General features: G+C 40.6%; 1 protein-coding gene across 2 annotated transcripts in view; it reads left to right on the plus strand.

The window, feature by feature from the left end:
• Positions 1 to 5,803: 5,803 nt before the first annotated feature.
• Positions 5,804 to 21,755, plus strand: part of NLK (nemo like kinase) — a 152,634-nt gene continuing 136,682 nt past the window's right edge. For both annotated transcript variants that reach the window (XM_005583202.3, XM_005583203.3), the window contains exon 1: positions 5,804 to 7,390. In XM_005583202.3, coding sequence (XP_005583259.1) covers positions 6,933 to 7,390 — 458 coding nt within the window. In that variant the 5' untranslated portion in view covers positions 5,804 to 6,932. The remainder of the gene's footprint in view (positions 7,391 to 21,755) is intronic.

Consider the following 21,755-nt stretch of genomic DNA (forward strand, 5'->3'; position numbering starts at 1 on the left):
CTCCAACAGCAAAGCCTTAAAAGTGAGTAGAACTTGAGACTTGAGTAGAAGAAGAGGTAGAAAGATAAGCCAGGCCCCAAGCGTAGAGACAGAGAATGGACGGGGTATGACCCAGAGGAATGTGTGTGCTAAAAGGTCAGAGGTGATCCTACTGCCTTCTGCTAACAGTTTTGGGTAAGAAATGTTAAAAAAAAAAAAAAAAAAAAAAAAAGTGTCATGCACCCAGTGAGGGGCGTCCCTGGCTGCCAGGCTTGAAAGGGTAAGAATTCTCTGCCTGTCCTTCCCGGTACTCCATAGCATCACTTGTTTGCCCCTTCCCTCCAGCCGTGGGGTACAGTGGGAAGCCAGCCAGCCCCAGCTTTGTCACTCACTAGATGTGTGAGATTTGGTAAGGTACCTTGCCTTCCTGAGTCTGTTTCTTCATTTGCAAAATGGGACATATTGATGATTGATCACATGAGAGAACAGGTGTTGAGCACCCAGCACTGTTGAATATGAGTTGCTCCTTTTGTAGTCCTTTAATCTTCCTGGGCCTGGTCCAAGTTCTGCAAAGTCTCTGCAGACAACTTATGGGGTGAGCCAGTTCTTGGAAGAAAGGGAAGATCACCTCCCACTTCCTGCACATTATATTCCTGCTTATGCATTCTGATGTCCTGCTTGCTTTTTTAGGCTCTAAGTGCTATCCTGCTGACTCACTTCCGACTTCTCGTTCATCATGCTCAGCTCCTGAAAATGGAACAAAATGGAAAAGGCCGGAAATTGTACTGTCTGATGATGTGTTTAAGGGGCCAGCCACTCCACGTGGATGGAATGCTGGGGACGTGAAATGAATGGTGCCCAAAATGATTTCTCCACTGGACACTTGGGACACTTTGCCTTGGATTGTAATACCTGTACTAATAATAACCATCCCACTTACTGCCAGCAAGCCCCAGGCTATGTGCTTTCCATGGATTGTCTCTTTGAATTATCACAACTGCAGATGTCAGGGAACCTCTCTGTTTCACAGACAAAAAAAAAAAAAAAATTCACACTAAGATAGGTTAAGGAACTTACCCAAGGTCACACAGCTGGTAAGGGACAGATTAAGGATTCAAACCCATGATCTAGATTTGTGCTGTCTAACATAGTAGCTACTAGCCACATGTGGCTAATGAATTTTGTTTTCCTTTTTTTTTTTTTTTTTGAGATAGGGTCTCACTCTGCTGCTCAGGCTAAAGTGCAATGGCATGATCATGGCTCACTGCAGCCTTGACCTCCCTGGGTTCAGGTGATCCTCCCACTTCAGCCTCTTGAGTTGCAGGGACTATAGGCACATGCCAGCATGCCTGGTTAATTTTTTTTTTTTTTTTCAATAGAGATGGGGTTTCACTATGTTGCCCAGGCTGGTCTTGAACTTCTGGGCTCAAGCGATCCTCCCACCTTGGCCTCCCAAATTGCTGGGATTACAGGTGTGAGCCATCACACCTGGCCTCTTTTAACTTTTTAGTGTGACTACTAGAACATAAAATTTCATATGTGGCTCTCATATTTCTCTAGGACAGCACTGATCTAAACCATAAACATTATTAAATGATCATCAGACCAATGATTTCCCAGTGTTTTTGATAAATTTTTGAGCACAACTCCTCAATTTGTATATTCTTATTTATTCATAAATGCTATACATTTGTACTACTCTGTAATATTGTGTACATTATAAAACATTGACAAAATGGATATTTTAAAAATATGAAATAAAAAAAATAGAAACAGAAGAAGTTGTACTAATTTCTTCCAGGAGCCTAGTGGGTCACTTTGTGCACCCCCCACCATGGTGTGCACACATCATTTTGGAAATTCTTGCACCCAGAGAGACTTAGAGCTCCTGGGGGCAGAGATTTTAACACAGATTATCCCTGACTTATGATGGTTTGATTTTTCTAGTTTACCATGATTTGAAAGTGATGCCCATTCAGTAGAAAGTGTACTTTGAGTCCCCTTTCAACCACTCTGCTTCTCTTTTTTTTTTCTTTTTTCTTTTTTTTTTTTTTTTTTTTTTTTTGAGATAGTCTCACTCTGTTGCCCAGACTGAAGTACAGTGATGTGCAGGCTCCGCCTCCTGAGTTCACGCCATTCTCCTGCCTCAGCCTCCCAGGCCGGCTAATTTTTTGTATTTTTAGTAGAGACGAGGTTTCACCGTGTTAGCCAGGATGGTCTTGATCTCCTGACCTTGTGATCTGCCTGCTTTGGCCTCGCAAAGTACTGGGATTACAGGCCTGAGCCACCGCGCCCGACCTCAACCATTCAGCTTTCATTTTCACTACAGTATTCAATAAATTATGAGATATTCAACATTTTATTATAAAATAGACTGTGCTAGATGATCTTGCAGAACTGTAGGCTAATGTCAGTGTTCTGCGCACGTTAAGGTAGGTTAGGCTATGATGTCCAGTAGGTTAGGGTATTAAATGCATTTTCAATGTACAATGGGCTTGCTGGGACACAAACACATCACGAGTCCAGGAGCATCTGTACATCTATCTCCTCTCACTCAGAGTTGAAGTTAGCACCGTGCCTAGATATAATCGGTGCTCAATACATGTTTGTGGAAGGAATAAATAACTCTTAATGTACAATTGTTTTTCTCATGGGTTAGATTAATTTATTTATTTCACATGTATCAAGCACTTTCTATGTGTTATTATAGTAGTATACTAAGCGCTGAAAAAGAAAGTTTACAAAGACTAAGCTTCTTTACTCTAGGCCTGTGCTTCTTAAGCTCTAGTGTTTACAAGAATGACCTGGAGAGCTTGTTAAACAGATTCCTCCTCTCCTCCCCCAATTCTTTTCAGTAGGTCTGAGGTGAAACCAGATAATTTGCTGAACATCTAAGAAGCTTTTAGGGAACTACACTTTGGAGGAGAGTGCTGTGCACTGGAAAATTGGAACCATCTCAAATATTACGTGAGGGTGAGTGTTGAAGAGAATTTATATTGCATTTTCACTATTTGCCAAGCATGTTTAAACATATCACCTCATTTAACCCTTGTATCGACCTCATGAGTCATGTATTATTATTTCAGTTGAGACGACTGAGATTGAGAAAGGTTAGTTAAGTTGTCTAAGCTACAGAGTAAGTAAATGGCAGAGCTTGGGTTTGTACCCACTTCTGCACTCAGTAATTCAGGCAAATCTGTAGCAAGTGTCTTCTTTTTTTCCCAGGCACTGTCCTAAGGAACTGGGCATACAACACTGAGTGAGACAGACAAGCTCTCTGTCCCTGGTCAAACTCAACAAGCACTTAAAATATAGATATGAGGGAGGCAGTGTCATGGAGATATACAACAGAAACATATACTCTAGAACAGAGTTAGAACTTTCCAGGAAAAAAAGTAAAATTTACATGAAGACCTGAGGGATGAATTAGAGCAGTGAAGGATGGGCGGGAAGTGTTTTGGGCTGAAGATATGCATGAAGGCTTGAAAGCATTCAAGGAGCTGCAGGAAGTTCAGAATGTCTGAAGTGTAGAGAGTGGAGGGGAGAGATAAGACCCTTGAGGTAGGTAGGCGGAAACCAGATCATGCCAGGCTATTTAGGGTACAGCCAGCCTTTTTTTTTTTGACAGGATCTCACTGTCACCCAGGCTGGAGTGCACTGGTGGGATCTCAGCTCACTGCGGCCTCTACCTCCCTGGCTCAAGCTATCCTCCCACTTCAGCCTCTTCAGTAGCTGGGACTAGAGACATGTGTACCACTAATTTTTGTATTTTTTGTAGACACAGGGTTTTGCCACATTGCCCAGACTGATCTTGAACTCCTGAGCTCAAGGGATCCACCTACCTTGGCCTCACAAAGTGCTGGTATTACAGTTGTGAGCCACTGCCCCTGGTCTCAGATTTGTATTTTTTAAAATTTACTATGCCCCCAGAGGGGGATGGATCAAAGGAGAGCTAGCTTGTAGGCAGGGAAATGGTTAAAGATGTTAGTGGTGTAAATTTGGGTAAATGCTGTGTGACTGGGAAGAAGCAGAAGTGAGAGGGATTTAAAATTGTTTAAGACTTGATGATTCAGCTTGGGCAACATGGCAAAACCCCATCTCTACAAAAAAATACAAAAATTAGCCAGGTGTGGTGGTGTGTGCCTGCAGCTACTTGGGAGGCTGAGGTGGGAGGATCACCTGAGCCCAACAGGTAGAGGCTGCAGTGGGCTGTGATCACGCCACTGCACTCCAGCCTGGGCAACAGAGACCATGTCCCTCCACCAAAAAAAAAAAAAAAAAGAAAGAAAAAAAAAAAGACTTGATGATTGATTGATTGGAAGGGACAACGTGGACAGGCAAAGGAGGAATTGAAGATGACCTCCAAGTTTCTGAGTAAACTATGCAGTTTCGGTAGGGATAAGGTTCTGTAAGCTTATTATTTCACATTTTAAAAGAAGGGTAAATTCAGATAAATCAAGTGATGTAAAGGAAAGATGCTATTTTAGTAAGATTTCAATGACAGAAACTTACTTGATAGAAAATATGGGAGAGGCTGGAGGCGGTGACTCACGCCTGTAATCCTAGCACTTTGGGAGGCCAAGGTGGGAGGTGGGAGGATCTCTTGAGCCTAGGAATTTGAGACCAACCTGGGCAACATATTGAGACTCTGTTTCTAAAAAATTAAAGAATCAGCCGGGCATGGTGGTGCACATCTGTAATCCCAGCTACTTGGGAAGCTGAGGCGGGAAGATTGCTTGAGCCAGGAGTTGGAGGCTGCAACGAGCTAGGACTGTGCCACTGCAGTCTAGCCTGGGTGACAGAACGTAACCCTGTTAAGAAAGAAAGATGGAAGAAAAGTATTATTTTTGTGGTCAAGTTTACTTTTTTGTTTTAATTTGCACCAACAACTTTATCATCTGTTGACAGTGGAGTTCTGAATGCTGGAGATTCCTCCTCTTTTTGCCAAGATCAGGATTAACCATGGAGAGGACCGGCCGTAGACTATGAACTGTCAGTCTACTGAATTTCTTTTGTGACTGTCTTCTTGTTGAGTGACCTTGGACCTTGACTTTCTGAAGCTCAGCATTCCCTTTTTCTTCCCCTATTTTTGCCCCACACTTTACATCTTAAGTGGTATATTAGACGGCTCGGGGATCGGTGGACCAGTGGTGATTTGGGGTCCGCCTTCTTCGTCTAGGTCCCGCCCACTTTGAGACCCCACCCCTTTCCTAAGCCCCGCCCCTGGAAGAGGTTGTCTCGATATGACAGCAAATTCTCCACAATCCTGTCCTAGAGGAGCTATAAAGGGTGGGACTTACATCAATCTTTTTTTCCATTTGTCAGGTCAAGTGTCTATCTGGCCCAGGTGCCCGCATACTTCATTTTCAACCCAAGGATTGGTTACTCTGTTCTTTGCCTCTGGCTCATGATTGGTTCTTTCATTCCGCCCCTCTCTTCCAGCTTTTGCAGGCGGGATTAGCACGCAGCTTCCTGCTCCTGCCAAAAAATAAATAAATAATAAAAGAAGAAAAAAGAGGAGAGAGGCGAAAGAAAAATGTCACAAAGATCTTTGCTTTTTCATTGGCTTTAAGCCGTGTCGGTCAAGCCAAACTCTGCCTTTGATTGGTCTTTCTATCTGCCCATCCCGGATCGGGGGCGGGATTTCCCCAGAAGACCCACACCTTGTTGCCACTGGCCGAACAGTGCGCCTGTCTGAAGCTCCTGGCCCAGGATTGGAGGCGGTAGCGGACAGGTGGGCGTGGATTGGCTAGGGCAGCCGGTCAGTGCAAGGCGGGGGCGGGGCCTCGGCGGCTGGTTGCGCGTGTCCGCCGCTGGCTCCGGTCTATCCGGCTTTGCTAGGGGAGGTGAGTCCGGCCGCGGCGGCACCGGCGGCTGAGGAGGCGGCGGCTGAGGAGAAAGCGGCCGCGGCGGCTGAGGAGAAAGCGGCCGCGGGGACGGAAGCCGGGTGGGGGGGAGGGGGGGAGACGGAGCAGCCTTGAGCCCTGAGGGGCCGTCGCGCGGGGGACCCACCCGCTCTCCCCCCCAACCCTCCTCAGCAGAAGCAGCCGGCGGCGGGGGCAGGAGTCAGCCCGCTTCCGACCGTACTCCGCCCGCCTCCCGGGGCTCCTATTCTTTGGCCCCGGGACCCTAACCTTCTCCCGGGGCGGTTCCCGCTGTTTGGGCGTCCGAGCGCTGCCCACATCTTTCATTCTTCCTTGCACCTCCTTCCCTTCACTTTTGCCCTAGCTCTCTTTCTCCTCTCTGTCCTGCTGTCGCCTCCTCTCCTCACTCCAGCCTCCTTCCCTGGCTCATTCTGCCCAGGAAAGTTTAGAACCCCCGCCCCCCCCTCCCCAATCAGGTCAACCTGACTAGGAGTAGGGGGAGATGTAGGAAGGCCTGAGAGTTCGAGGGGGGGGGGACGCTGGAAGCTGGTTTCCCAGAAAATTTCCCCCCATCTTCTCCATTTAGGGTAGTGGGAATTTTTTTTAATCCTGTTTTTGAGGAGGTGGTAGGTGTTTAGAAAAGGATGTGGGAATGGAAGGGGTAGATGATTCAACCCTCTTTCAAGATTCCAAGGGTGGTGTGTTACCTGATCCTTTTCGTGTGTGGAGTTCAGGGGGTCGGGAGGTTTGGCCTTTATTCCCACATTCAAAGTTGGAACCTCCCCCAAATTAAGAATGGAGTTTTAGTACCCACTTGTGGCAGGAATCCTGGGGGGAAGGGGTCCTTTTTTCCTTTTTCTTTTCTTTTTTCCTTTTTTTTTTCCTTTTGGCAACCCACACCCTTCCACACACGCTCACCCCAAAATTAAACACCAAGATCCTCTAACTTGTTTGGATTGACTGATGAAGACATAAAGCCAGTTACGCTCTATGTTTTTTGAGGTGGAGTGAGTGGTTTTTCTTCATTTTTAAATGGCCAAATGACAGCTTGACCCAGTTTGCTTTCCAATCAAAGGGCATTTATTTTGAATGTCTCTTTGTGGCGCAAGAGCCAACGCAAAAATGATGGCGGCTTACAATGGCGGTACATCTGCAGCAGCAGCAGGTCACCACCACCACCATCACCACCACCTTCCACACCTCCCTCCTCCTCACCTGCACCACCACCACCACCCTCAACACCATCTTCATCCGGGGTCGGCTGCCGCTGTACACCCTGTACAGCAGCACACCTCTTCGGCAGCTGCGGCAGCCGCAGCAGCGGCTGCAGCTGCAGCCATGTTAAACCCTGGGCAACAACAGCCATATTTCCCATCACCGGCACCGGGGCAGGCTCCTGGACCAGCTGCAGCAGCCCCAGCTCAGGTACAGGCTGCCGCAGCTGCTACAGTTAAGGCGCACCATCATCAGCACTCGCATCATCCACAACAGCAGCTGGATATTGAGCCGGATAGACCTATTGGATATGGAGCCTTTGGTGTTGTCTGGTGAGTATCCAAAGAAAAACACAACCTCTCATGGTTTCTTCTGATGGTTGTGATTGGGTGAGTGCATCCCTCGTGGTTTTCTCCATGCTGACCAAGGTGGAGCAAGCTTCTCAACCCAACTGTAGGAAGCCACCTTCACTAAAGTGGTAATGCATTGGCTGTCTAGGCCTAATGCATTGGCTGTCTAGGCTCATGGCAAGTTTTGGTGGAGCACCTTCTCATGAGCAACACACATAAGTTTGCTGTCTACCAAACTTTTCTGTTAGAACCTAAGCAAGCCACTGAACACAGCATCAGTAGATGAATGTATGGAATACTAACTCCTACAAAGACCTTGGTCATTTCGTGTGTTTGATTTAGTTTGGATCGGTTGCCCAGTGGCATTAAGTGTTAGCAACTGATCCAAACTGAATTCCTTTATAATACTCTTGTCATTACGATATACTTTGCATAACTACTTTCCTATCCTTCTGTCTTTTCACTCCTTATTTTGTGATCTTGATCTCGAGAAGAAAGATAGGATTCATAGTTGAACCAGTTAAGATCATTGCTTGAGTGGTTTATTTTAAACCATGGAGCTACAGTTGGGAAGTATGTAGCTGTAGCCTTTTGATAAGAATGCATTAAATATAGCATCACACATGAGTACCACAAATGAGGTTAGTAGACTAGCTATGCAGTGGCCCACATTCAGTGTAATGTTTTAGTGTCATTTAGTGCCTCTTAAGTTCCTATTATCTGTTGGTCAGTTGCTGTAGTAGGAAATAATACTTTTTAAACAAATGACACTACTTTTGCTAGTGCTAGGACATTTGTAAAAGCCTAAGGGCTTCTTAAATATAACATTTTGGTCTATTTGGTCTAACCTTAAAAAGATTAGTAGTTTATAATAAAATATGTTTATTCCTGTCAAAACTAGAATGAACTGGGTTTTCTCCCAAGGACTAATGATTACACTTTGGATAGATGAATTGATATTTTCAGTGCATTCAAAAACTGATTCTTGTTACTGTCTAGAAAAGCCCCCATTACCACAGGAAAATGAACTCTTTGGAACTGGCCCGGTAAATATCTCCTTTCGTTATTGTTTTTGAGGCTAAAATTGATGGGCGCATCGTTTATGCATTTTAACTGGCCATCTTATTTATATTTCAGATTTGACAATCTAGGCTACTAAGTGATCTCATCCATTTTTTAAAAAAGCTAGTAGAGTCCAGTATTTTCTCAGCTAATCCCCAAGGAAGTTTCTGCTGCAGCGCAGCCCTTTCTCCAAAGTGTGTGGGATTCAAGGTGGGAAAGAGTATAGCTGGTAATGGTGCCTCGGTCATTCTGCTCAGGGACCCGCCTGTTCCTGCCTTCCTCTGTCTCTTCCACAGACTATCTAAGAGGTTTAACTGTGAACTTCCTATTCTTGCCTAACTCTTGAGGATTTCCAAGCTTTGGTTGGGGGATGGAGCAGACAGGAAAATGGTTGTTCCTTGGTTTAAATTTTGTCATTGATTTACTAATAACTTTTAGCACTTGTTTGGATCCTCTTAGATGTGGATGCTTGCTGGCTTTTTTAGTGCCTTACATACAATGCTAAAAACTAGGGATACTGAAAGGGAAATGGGTTGCAGCATTCTTGAATATATTCAAAAGGCATTTTTCACTTACATTTCTATCAAAAAGTGATGTGACTTGTAGCAGTTTTAACTTAGGTGGCAAGGGAAGATTTTTAAATTTTATTTATTTTTTTAAGGAAGGGGGCAATAAAGAACTGGAGTGCTGAAACATCTCACACAGCAAACGTTCTGCTAGTGGGTACTCTGAATCTCTGATATATGAAAGCCCAAATATATTTGATTTGAATCCATTCTAGAGTTATTTGATTGACTGCTCTACCACCTATGGAGTTTGTCTCATGTACTTAAAGTACACCTCTGTGCACCATCTTATTTCAGGTTTGTCTTGTGTCACTGACTACAAGACAAACCTTGTAAGCTCCTTGAGGGTAAGGATTGTCTACTGTAGTAATCCTTTTCTCCTCAGCGCCTAGCACAGTGCTTTGGCATCTTTGCTGCTTGGTTAATTGATCTAGTCAGGTCTTTCTTTGTTTTGGCTTAAACAACAGAAAATTACTTCTCACAGTTCTGGAGGCTAGAAATCCAAGATCAAGGTACAGATTTGGTTTCTTTTGAGGCCTCTCTCCTTGGCTTGTAGATGGCCGCCCTCTTTCTGTGTCCTCACGTGATTCAGGTCTTTTTTTTAAACCAAGTTTTTCTAGTTAACTATATTGAGTGTTTTCATCAGCTGTAACAGGTGAAATACAATTTGGTGTGAAAAAAGAAAGAGTTCCAGGTGTATGTTTTAGTATGCAAATACTTTTCTATTTTTATATTTACATGTCAATGACCTGCTGTCTGAATTGCTTATTATATTTGAAATTTAACTGTTGTATGACCTAAGTAAGACTGTTCAGAGATTTGAAAACCAAACTACAGGGATTTACACTAGTATTTTGAAACCCAAGGTAAAGATATTAGTGAGGTTTTTTTTACTTTTTAACTGAAACAGAATCTTTTTAATTTAGGAAGTACCTTATGAATTGGAAACAACTTTTTTCTAAAATGATTATAATGGAACATAAAAATATTCTCCCAATATTACATCATTTGATTCAAACCACCACATAACTAACTACCTGGGTATTATAAGATTCACTTAATTCAAACATATATTCATTTAATGCATTTTGCAAGTATTCTTCTGGAATAGCATATGACAAGAAACTGTATTTTGCCCCCATTTCCTTGGGGACATATACCCAGGGGTACTAACTGATGGCTAAAAAAGTGGCATGCAATTTTGAGAGAGATTGTTGTTTCTCCATGTAGACAAGGAGAGATATTTGTAGAAGTGATGCAGCATTTTACCAGATTTATCACTGAACAATTTAGTCTAGCTGACTTGATTTATCTTTCTGTTGAATTTAACTAGTGGAATAACTTATCAGTATTGGATAGTTGTGTAAAAGTAGTGAATTACTCATTAGCTTGCTGGTAAAGATGGTGCTGTGACAGTTCAATTAAGGTTTCATTAGCAACTGTCTGCTGTATTTTATCTCAAAGTAAGAGTTCCAGTTTACCTGGTAATGTGATTGTGGGATAGCGTGAGATAACATTTGTTGCCACTGATAGAACGTTGTTTATGGGTTATCAAAGTATCATATATAATTTGACCTTCTTTGTGAGACATTACAGCCTCCAAACATCCACATGGACATTTTCATAATGTGAAAACAAAACACAAAGCAACCCACAAATAGTAACTTCAGTCATTTGGTGAGTAATATAAATCTACCTTTTTGTCTGCAGTTCACATTTGCCAGAGGAAAATGCTGTGGTTAAAGAGGTAACCACTTTGGAACAAAGAGTTTCAGGGGCTCATAATTTTGAGAGATAAAGGAAGTTGACCACATGAGAGTGGTTTGAGGATTGCTATGCCTAGACAGTTTTTGACATTGGCAACTTAACATATTAGAGATGGAATTAATGGCACATATTGCCACCTTGGTAAAAGTGAGTCTGGGAAAAGCTTTTTTTTTTTAAATAAAATTAGCATTTTGGTTTGTGATTTGCCTGATTAATTAAAAGATCAAAAAGCCTGGGATTCACTTGCTCTGTTGCCTTTGTGTACTCCAAGTAATGTCGGATGTCTTTGAATTTTATTATTCTAATAACTTCAGCAGGTTACTTTTATCTGTCTTTCAAAACTGTAGTAATAGTTACTTACTAGCTCTGTGATCTTGATAAATTATTTGACTTCTCTGTTCCTTATCTATAAAATGGGGATAATAATAGTATTTATCTCAGGATTGGTGTGAAGATTAAGTGAGGTAATTCTTGTAAACCAATGATTACACTGTCTAGCACGCAGTAAGCATCAATAAATGTTAGTTGTTTTTGTTGTAGTTATTGTTGGTAGAAAAATCAAGCTGTTGTGTTAATGTGCATGGAAGTGTCTTCAGAGATTGTCAGATTTATCAGGTGAAATCAGCATGTAGACTATTTTTGGAGGCATGACTCTAAATAACATAGCATGTCCCCTCAGTTGTACTGTATGCCAGGGAGATTTGAAAACGGTTGAATTTAAAGCCAAGGGGAAAATACTCTGTGCTGTCCTGTCAACTAATAAAAAACAAATAAAAATAATACACATTTGTATATAGTTTGTAGGTGTTTTAGTCAGATCATCTGCACTGTTTTAGAAAGTATTATGGCTTTATATACTGGGCGGGAATTATTTTTTTCATTTCAATGTAACAAGTGAAAGACATCCTTATTGTCGAAGTTCAGCTTTAGTAGAGATTCACTTTGCTTATGTTTGGATGAAAAAGTGTGAATTGCTGAAGATCCCAGTGAGGTGGGAAAAATATAGTGATTTAACAAAAAAATTATTCAGTATAAGCCCTTGTGCATGGTAGAGATGGTCTATCTTGCTCATCTTGTGAACATGAGAAGCATCTTTTTTTCTTATGTTTTCTCTGGTCCTCTTACTCCATATAACAAACTGTAATTTGGAAAAATGGAGAATGCTTTTGGGATGTGTTTGGGGAAAATTCTGGAGTAAGTTATATCAGAAAGAGTAGTATACTAAAGGGCATTTTGTTATTAACTGTGTTTTACAGGTTAAGAATCTATAGCATTGAGAAGTTTCTCCACTATCAGCCAAGATTAACAGCCACAGCTGGATTCTTTGGGGGCTCTGCTTTGTGAAAAGAGCTTTGAAGAAGCAGAGCCTGCACCATAAAAAGGAAACGGTTGCTCTTCTAGACATAACAAAGCATCCGTGTGAAACTAGAAATGTGGAAATCTGTATTGTTAATTTTAACTACAAATGAACTTACTTTTAGAAATTACAGGTTCATGATCATAAAGTAGATAAAGCAAAGAGTAGAGAATAAAAGTAACAATCTAATGATACTGCACCCACTTCTTAGTGGTTGAAACTCCATAGCCTGTAACATTGCAAGTCATTTTGTACTTAGACTCCTGAAAAGATTATCCAAATTATGTTCAAAAAACAAAACCACAGCACAAAAAATAAACTTGTTTTATTCTTGGGGAGAAATTTCATGTTATACTGTGAAATATTAATTTAGAAAAAAAGAGAATTTTTTTTTAAAAGGCATTTCAGAAACCTTGCCCTTTCAAACAAGCTGAAACAATATCCCTCAACATTAAATGCCATCTTTTTAGCTGTCAGTACCACTGGACATGTGTCCTGAAAGAGAAATGGGGGCAGATGTAGTTCCCTTTCATTTGCTATACCAGAGCAAAAACTTTGTAAAATGCATAAGTGCGTTAACTGAATATGTGTTTGAATTTAAATTCTGGGTTTTTACCTTCAAAGCACAGGCAGTTGTAGATACAAAAAGTCCTGTAATGGAGTACTGGAATGTTTCATTGTCTTCACAACTAGGAGTGTCAGAGTTTTCTCTGCCTTCTATATTGTAAAACTGAGTGGCTATTCTTGTGGTTTTTATTAGATTTATTGATGTCCAAGCAATTCAAGAATTAACTGTTCATATACTGTATGTTTCCTTAATATGCTTATTTGGTTTCTTTGGAGATTGTCAAGGCCAAAGAAACTTTTCATTTGTCGTCCAGCCAATAAATGGACAGAAGCTGTTAGAAGCTCTTTAATTATGCATCTGTTTGGGTTTTAGTTCTGAGTCCCTTTGTCTCTATGCTACTCCAGTGAATTATTTGTTGATTGGGTCATCTAATACAGGTCAACAATAACTAAAATAGCTTGTCAGTGTGATCCTGATGTTGCTTAGGGGTAACAGAGTCCCTGAGGCAACAGTTGTAACACTGTCAGTGAGCACATAACAAGTTATGATAGACATAGTCAGTAGTTGTAAGGTACCTAGTGCGGAAACAGAAAAAGCTGGTACTCTGACATTATGGAAAGATGACTTCTAAGTGAACACTACTGAGATTGAACTTTAACACTTAGTTGTAATGGTGTGAGTAGAAGGAGTATATACGGGAGTGTCTGCCACTGATAATGATTGGTGCTCTTTACCTAAACCCAGTTTTGAAATAATTTGGCTAATTGGGTCATATCTACTATGAGGCAGTGAAAGTTTTTTACAGCTTTGGAACTCACTAGTCTATATATTTTTATTGTCACTTTGCTGTGGACCAGTACTTTTGCAGGCACCAAATGGGGATATTTAGTCTCATAAATAATTTTGTGAACCTCTATTAAGCTGCTGCTGCTGTTGTCTGTATTGTGCTTAGTACTGAGGTATAGGGATGTTTAAGTCACCATATTGTTTTGGAGGAGTTGACAGTCAAGTAAACAATACGAACAATGACACATGCCTACTCTCAGGGTGTCCTCAGCCTTGGTGGAGAGGTGAAACTAAATTTGAAACCATTAAATAAAAACTTTATATTATTTTCAGGCTGGGCACAGTGGCTCACACCTGTAATCCCAGCACTTTGGGAGGCCGAGGAGCGGATCACCTGAGGTCAGGAGTTCAAGACCATCCTGACCAGCATGGTGAAATCCCATCTCTACTTAAAATGCAAAATTAGCCAGGCGTGGTGGCACATGCCTATAATCCCAGCTACTCGGGAGGCTGAGGCAGGAGAATCGCTTGAACCCGGGAGGCGGAGGTTGCAGTGAGCCAAAATCTGGCTGTTACACTCCAGCCTGGGCAACGAAACTCCGTCTCGAAAAATGTGTATATTATTTTCACTTGTTCTTAAAATATTCAATTATTGTGTGTTACTATTTGCCGGGCACTGTGCTGGAGATAAGGATTAAAGGTGATTATGACCTACTGGGGGAAATAGATTTGTAAATGGATTATTATCCATTTATAGTGCCATAAATGCAGCAATAGAGATAGTCCCTGGACATTAAGGGAATGTAGAGGAGGGATGTCTGTGGAAGGTCAGGATGCTTCCTAAAATAGGTAATTCTTCAATGAGTTTTAAGAATGAGAGTCAACCAATGGGGAAGGGCAGTGTAGGTGGAAGGGCCTATATGTAGGAGACTACAGGGCTGGAGATGCTGAATGTGCAGTGCAGTGGGTGGTAGGAGGTGTAAGCTAGAGCTCAATCATGGAGAGGTTGGAATGTCATGGTTGAGTTGAGGCACTAAAAACAGCTTTTTATTAATAAAGCATATGTGTACATATAGCACATGAACAGTTAAATGGCGTATCTGTGGTATTAAGATTTTATGAGGGGAATGATTAGGAAAAAAGCCTAAAAAGGCTCCTTAGGCGGTCAGTGATGAGAAAAGGTTAAAACTCTGCAAATGGCAACTACTGAAAGTTTTTAAGTAAGAGTGACTTGGTCAGATTTAATTTTTTTTTTTTTTTTTTGGCTACGTAAAATAGAAGAGTAGAGAGAACTGAGATCTGTCTGAGTCTTAGGGAGTGTTCTGTGTTGTAGGTGGAAGAAGCTACTGGAAGCAAAGGGCAGTCAGGAAAATGTGTTCACAGTGCTTGATAATCTAAGTATGGCAGAAGATTGTTAGGAAAATGGGAGTGATCTTTGGTGCTAATAAAAAGTCAAAGAAGGCCAGCCATGGTGGTTCACACCTGTAAACCCAGCACTTTGGGCAGCTGAGGTGGGCATATCACTTCAGCCCAAGAGTTTGAGACCAGCCTGGACAATATAGTGAAATCCCATCTCTACTAAAAATACAGAAAAAAAAAAATTAGCCTGGTGCGGTGGCATGCACCTGTAGTCCCAGCTACTCAAGAGGCTGAGGTTGCAGTGAGCTGGTATTGCACCACTGCACTCCAGCCCGGGTGACAGAGTCAGAACCTGTCTCAAAAAAAAAAAAAAAAAAAAGTCAGAAAATTAAGATGGAGAAAAGGCCATTGTATTTAGTGAGTACATCATTGATAGCATTTGAGAGAATGATTGTGTTTGATTGTTTTTCCCTATACTGTGTATGTTTGATTCTAAAGAATTCTTAAGTATTCAGTATTACTTTTTACAATTTTTTAAACTTATTAATACAATTCTTCCAAATCTTAAGTTTTTTTTTTTTTTTTAGTTCAGTAAACCAGAGAACTTAATGTTCTCTGGTTTTAGTTCCCAAGGTGCCATTTCCTTGGGAAGGATTTTTTTTTTTTTTTTTTTTGAGACAGAGTCTCCCTCTGTCACCAAGCTGGAGTGCAGTGGCGTGATCTTGGCTCATGCAACCTCCACCTCCCAGGTTCAAGGGATTCTCCTGCCTCAGCCTCCTCAGTAGCTGGGATTACAGGTGCACGCCACCACGCCCAGCTAATTTTTGTATTTTTAGTGGAGACGGGGTTTCACCATGTTGGCCAGGATGATCTCGATCTCTTGACCTCGTGATCGGCCCACCTTGGCCTCCCAAAGTGCTGGGATTACAGGCATGAGCCACTGCACCTGGCCTTTTTTTTTTTTTTTTTTTTTTTAACAATAGGGTAATAGATTACTAAACTAAACTTGTTAGGAGACAAGGTTCTGGTCTTAGCCTTGCTGCCAACAACACTGTGACCTTGGTAAAGTTATCTAAACTTTCTTAGCCTTGGTTTTCTCATTTATAAAATCCTGTGTTTCCTAAGATTCTATTATAAAATGGTATTAATATTTGCACGGCATAGTGGCATTGGAGTTTGCTGGTGACCACAAGACAGCTTTCTCTCTTCAGGACTACAGTGTTGAATAGCTTCTAAAATTGTTTAAAGGAGGAATGAGATAAATGTCACCCTGTTCCAGCGTGGTGACTTTTATAGTTTTCTAATTTGGGATCAGATTTTAAATGTTCATTTTTTTCAAGAGACTTGTTTTCTTCTATTACTGAGTTATTGGTAAGGATTATACGTGTAGTTCAGCTGTGGAGAAGAGCAGGCCTATTTGCAAATGAGCAATCAATTTCTTCCTACATGTCCATTTGATACTACTATTTTCTTGATAATATTTACCTTTTTAGTGTTTTAGACTTTAAAAACTTGCTTAGTTTCTCATAAATCTTATAATAGTTTTCTTATAATATTTTGAGTGATTTTTAAATTTTTAAATAAAATTTAATGTTCAGTATTTTGTCATCTTTTGTGTGTGAGTAATCAGGTAAGTTGATTTGGGGGCCAGTGCTTACATTAATTTGCAAGTTTCTTTAAAACAAATATCTTTCCAGGAGTCTCCTTTAAATTCTGAATTTGGGTAAGAGACTTACTAGTTTGCATGTGGGCCTCCCAGAAAATGAGCTTTGACACAGCTTTAAGGCTGTAGTAATTTAGGGCTTACAGTGCCCAAAGAGGGCACTTCCTAAAGCTCTTGTCCAAGACACCCTCAGCAAACCAGCAGTGCTATCCAGTAAATACATAGTGAAAGTATGCAATCTTAAATTTTCTAGTGGCCACAGTAAAAAATGTAAAAAGAAACAGGTGACATTAATTTTGGTAATGTATTTTAACTCTATATCCAAAATATTGTCATTTCAACATGTATTCCCTATAAAAATTATTAATGATCTATATTACTTTTTTTTCCATACTAAGTCTGCAAAATCACTGTGTATCTTTATGCTTAGAATATGTCTCAGTTTAGTCTAGCCACATTTTAAGTGCTCTGTAGCCACGTGTGGCTATTGACCAGCACCAGCATATTGATCTCTGGCTTTTTTTTTTTTTTTTTCTTTTTTGAGACAGTCTTGCTCTGTCACCACACCTGGCTATTTTTTTTGTTTTTTTTGTTTTTTTTTTTTGTAGAGATGGGGTCTCACTTTGTTGCCCAGGCTAGTCTCAAACTCCTGGGCTCAAGCAGTCTGCCCACCTTTACCTCCCAGAGTGCTGGGATTACAGGCGTGAGCCACTGCACCTGGCCTCTCTTTGGCTTTTGTTGGATTACATACTCATTTCTGAACCAATCACTGTCAATGAAGATAAGGTTACTTTTGGAGCAATCAGATCCACTTCTGGACCTGGAGATGGAGTCAGTTTTAAATGGGAGGGATGAATACCAGCAGTGAATGCCAGGAATGCAGTCATTAATGACCAAGATATTGCATTTGTCTGACTTATGTCAGACTCAGAAGAACTTGACTGGGTACATTTATGGAACAAACTGGAATAATGATCTCTATAGAGAAATCCTGTCTGCCCTGAGTTATTTGGAGGCATTTTTCCTTTTCTTTTCTGAAGCTTTGTTTGCCTAAAGTAGCAGAAGGTAAAATTGGTACCTGATCCTTCATGTTTGCTTTCCTTACCAATTAGAGCAGATATCTCCTATTGATTTCTCTTTTTATCCTCTCTGTGTTGTGGTTTTGTTATCCGGATAAGGTTCTCAGTCTTGCTTTCAATGTAAGTAGTATAGAGCTCAGTAGTGTCAGGCAGCAGACTTCTTACAGGGGAGTGGACAACACAGAAACTTTTTGTTTATCCATTCTTTGACCTAAAATTCTTGCTTTGAGCTACAGAGAAAAGGTGAAAAGAGACATTTGAACAAATAGATAAAATTAGTTATTTGACCCAGATTGCAGCTTTTCTTCCCGTCTGCATGGATAAAAATCATCCTCCAATTTACATAAGCAGGTGATTTTTCTTACATGCTAATTTTCTTAATGTACCATGGCAGGGAGTTGCAGATTTGCAAATTGTGTAAGTTAATTGAAATAAGCCAGGTGACTTTATTTCACTGTATTATCTTACCCGTACAAAAGTAACCAAAGGGTGCAATTATCAGGTGATTGTCTCATTGCACATCTAAATTAACAGGCAGCGTGGTGCAGAGGTTTTTCCCCACCTTCTCCACTTCCCTCTCTTTTCTAATTTTTTAAAATAGGAAACTATTGATTTCTGTATTTACTTCACTAGAGCTGGAAATTTAGTAGTACAGTTGTGGAGGAAATTTGGACTTTATTAAAAGTAATCCAGAAGCTATAAAAAATTGGCAAGTAATGTGGGTATTGTGCAGAAGAAGGGGCTTGGTTTGGGTTTGAATTGCCTCAGAGAATTATGTGAGCATCTTCAACCATGTTTAATTGATTGGCTTCCTCTGTTCATTTTCCCAGGTTCTGCATGTTATAGTAATTGGGGTTATTCTGAAGTTAACTGGGTGTATACCATAGCCAGTGTTCAAAGTAAATATTGACAGGCATTCTTTTAAAAACACAAGCTAATTGATTATAACAGTGTTTAAAACATTTTAATAAAATATAAATTTTAGAAAGGCACAACAGTTGGTTGTAGGGATTCTTTGCAGAAGATTTATGAGGACAAATAATGTCAACCAACAAAGCACCTTTCTTTATTAAGACTTTCCAATATTAAACTTAATAATTAATGTTACTTAATTTCTCAGATGTTATAATATTATTCACTTAGTGATATGTACAGGGAATAAATCATACTCCTTATGCTTTGAAATAATGACTTAGAAGAGAATCATAATTTTAAGCTAGTAAAAGTTGGGCCAGTCTTTTTTCAGTTTAAAGAAAAATAGAGGAACTTTTAGAACAAAAGTAGTTAAAGAATGACCTGAGGAGAACAGTTAACATTTAAAGGGATAGTATGCCTGTAAGCCCAGCAGTTTGGGAGGCTGATACCAGAGGATTGCTTGAGCCCTGGGCTGTGTAGCAAGAGCTCATCTCTACAGAAAATAAAAAAATAAAAACTAGCTGGGTGTGGTGGCACACATCTTTAGTCCCAGCTACTTAAAAGGATAACTCTCTTTAAAGCCTAGCTCTGCCCCTCATTATCTGTGGGTAAATTATTTTATCTCTATGTACCTCATGGTCTTCATGTATACAGCGGAGATAGTGTTCCAGTAATTGTAGGGTTGTTGTGGGGATTTTTTTTTTTTTTTTTCAGACGGTGTCTTGCTCTGTCACCAGGCTGGAGTGCTGTGGCATGATCTTGGCTCACTGCAGCCTCTGCCTCCCGGGTTCAAGCAATTCTCCTGCCTCATCCTCCCGAGTAGCTGGGACTGCAGGCACACGCCTCTATGCCCAGCTAATTCTTGTATTTTTAGTAGAGACGGGTTTCATCATGTTGGCCAGGATGGTCTCAATCTCTTGACTTCGTGATTCGCCCACCTCAGGCCCCCAAAGTGTTGGGATTATAGGCATGAGCCATCGTGCCAGGTTGGATTTTTTTAAATTTTTTTTTATTTTTAGTATAGTGGTGCCTTGAACTCCTGGGCTCAAGTGATCCTCCCACCTCAGCCTCCTGAGTAAGCTGGGACCGTAGGTGTAACCCACTACACCCAGCTGATTTTTTTATTTTTTAAGAGGTGGTGGTCCTGGGAGTCTTGCCATGTTGTCCAGGCTGGTCTCAAACTCCTGTCCTCGAGCAGTTCTCCCACCTCAGCCTCCCAAGTAGCTGGGATTACAGACATGAGCCAGTGTGTCTGGCTGTTGTGGGGATTAAATGAATTATTATATATTTAAAGTCTTAGAGCTATGTTTGGCATTATGTAAATGGTAGCTATCATAATTATTATTACTGGTTTCAGTATAAGTGAAAAAAAATAGTACCTCCTGAAAACTTACTAATTTAGGGAAAATAAACAGCTTTTGTGTGATGGTTGACAGGTATCAGGTATGTGACTTCACTAGAGATTTTTTTTCTGATTAACTCCAACTGTTTTTGAAAAATTCATTCAAATTCTAGAATGCTTTCCAAATGTAAAATTTTCTTTAGCACATAAAAGGAAGGTTTTTTTCTTTGTTTTTCACCCTCCTCCCTATTATCAGAGTAATAGTATGTTTATTGTAGGACCCTTAAAAAACACAGAAGAGCTGAAAGGAAAACCAGTCGTTTGTAACCTACAACTCAGAGATAACCACTGATAGCATTTTGGTGTATTGTTTACAAGACTTTTACCTGGAATGTGTGGGTGTGTTTGTAGATTTAGAGTTGGGATCATGATCACACTGTATTTACAATTTTGTATCCTGTTTGTTTCACTAACATTGCAGAATGAGATTTTGGTCTTTTGAGGGCTTTTTCATTCTCGCAAGCCTAGAGCTCTGCCTCAAAGAAACTGGAGAGTTGTAAGATACTTTAGAATGCATCTAGTCTAGCTGCCTCATTTTATAAATGGGAAAATTGAGACGCAGAGAAGCTAAGAGATTTGTTCAACGCTGCAAAGCTGGTTGGGGGCTGAGCCAGAGATTTTGCTGTTTTGCTACTTTACCAGTAATATCTGTCCAACTAAATGCCTATTGAAAATGGAGGAAGTGTTCTTATAAAAACAAAACAAATAAAAAATGAAAACTATATATAAATGAAACCAGGAACATGCATCTGAGAAAAACCATGGAATATTTAGATTAATCTGTTGGTTATTTTGTGTGGGCCAGTGACTGATTAAATGTTTTCTGATTAAATGTCACAGACTACAAGATTTTTGGTGAAGAACAACTCAGTCTTTTCATGTAATATGTAACTAAGATGTATATCTATTTTGAGCATATCATTCTCCCACATATATTTTGAAAAGTTTTAAAACCTCAGGAAATTTGAGAGAATTATATGATATATCCGGAAACCACTCTTCTAGATTAACATTTTGTGACTTTTGCATTACCTACTTTTTTTTTTCTTTTTTTTCGAGACAAAGTTTTGCTCTTGTTGCCCAGGCTGGAGTCCAATGGCGCGATCTCGGCTCCCTGCAACCTCTGCCTCCCAGGTTCAAGCGATTCTCCTGCCTCAGCCTCCCGAGTAGCTGGGATTACAGGCGCGCTCCACCACACCTGACTAGTTTTTGTATTTTTAGTAGAGACGGTGTTTTGCCGTGTTGGCCAGCCTGGTCTCGAACTCCTGACGTCAGGTGATCCGCCCACCTCGGCCTCCCAAAGTGTTGGGATTACAGGCGTGAGCCACCACACCCGGCTGCGTTACCTACTTTCAGGCTATTTCTACAGAACTTGCGGAGATTGGGTTATGATTAATTTAAGACTTATACAGTGTTAAGAAATTTGTGGTCACTGCATCAACTCACTGTTCCATGTAATGAGTTTTGTAAGCTCTCCAACTAGAGAAGGAAGTGGAAGTTTTAAAGCTTGTGACTATTTTGGAATGCTGTTTATTCTCTTAATAATTAAAACAAAATTCAGTGTGAATCAAATGTGTAAATGAAACGTGCCAGTCAAAACTAAGCTTCAGGCAGTATAGAAATATTCCATTCTACAAACTTTTTTTGTGTGTGTGGTTTTTATCTCAGGTTGAGACTTAAGGTAACATTTTCAAAATAGTCTAAGATCTGGTTTCACAATTCTATGACAGAGGGTATGATTTTATTGTTGAAGTTAAATTTTAAGTTGTAGGTTTCTTTTAAAGTAAATTACCCTAATGCAGTCATATGAGCTGATGATGCTG

This window comes from Macaca fascicularis, chromosome 16, assembly GCF_037993035.2.
Source record: "Macaca fascicularis isolate 582-1 chromosome 16, T2T-MFA8v1.1".
In the NCBI taxonomy this organism is placed as follows: Eukaryota; Metazoa; Chordata; class Mammalia; order Primates; family Cercopithecidae; genus Macaca; species Macaca fascicularis.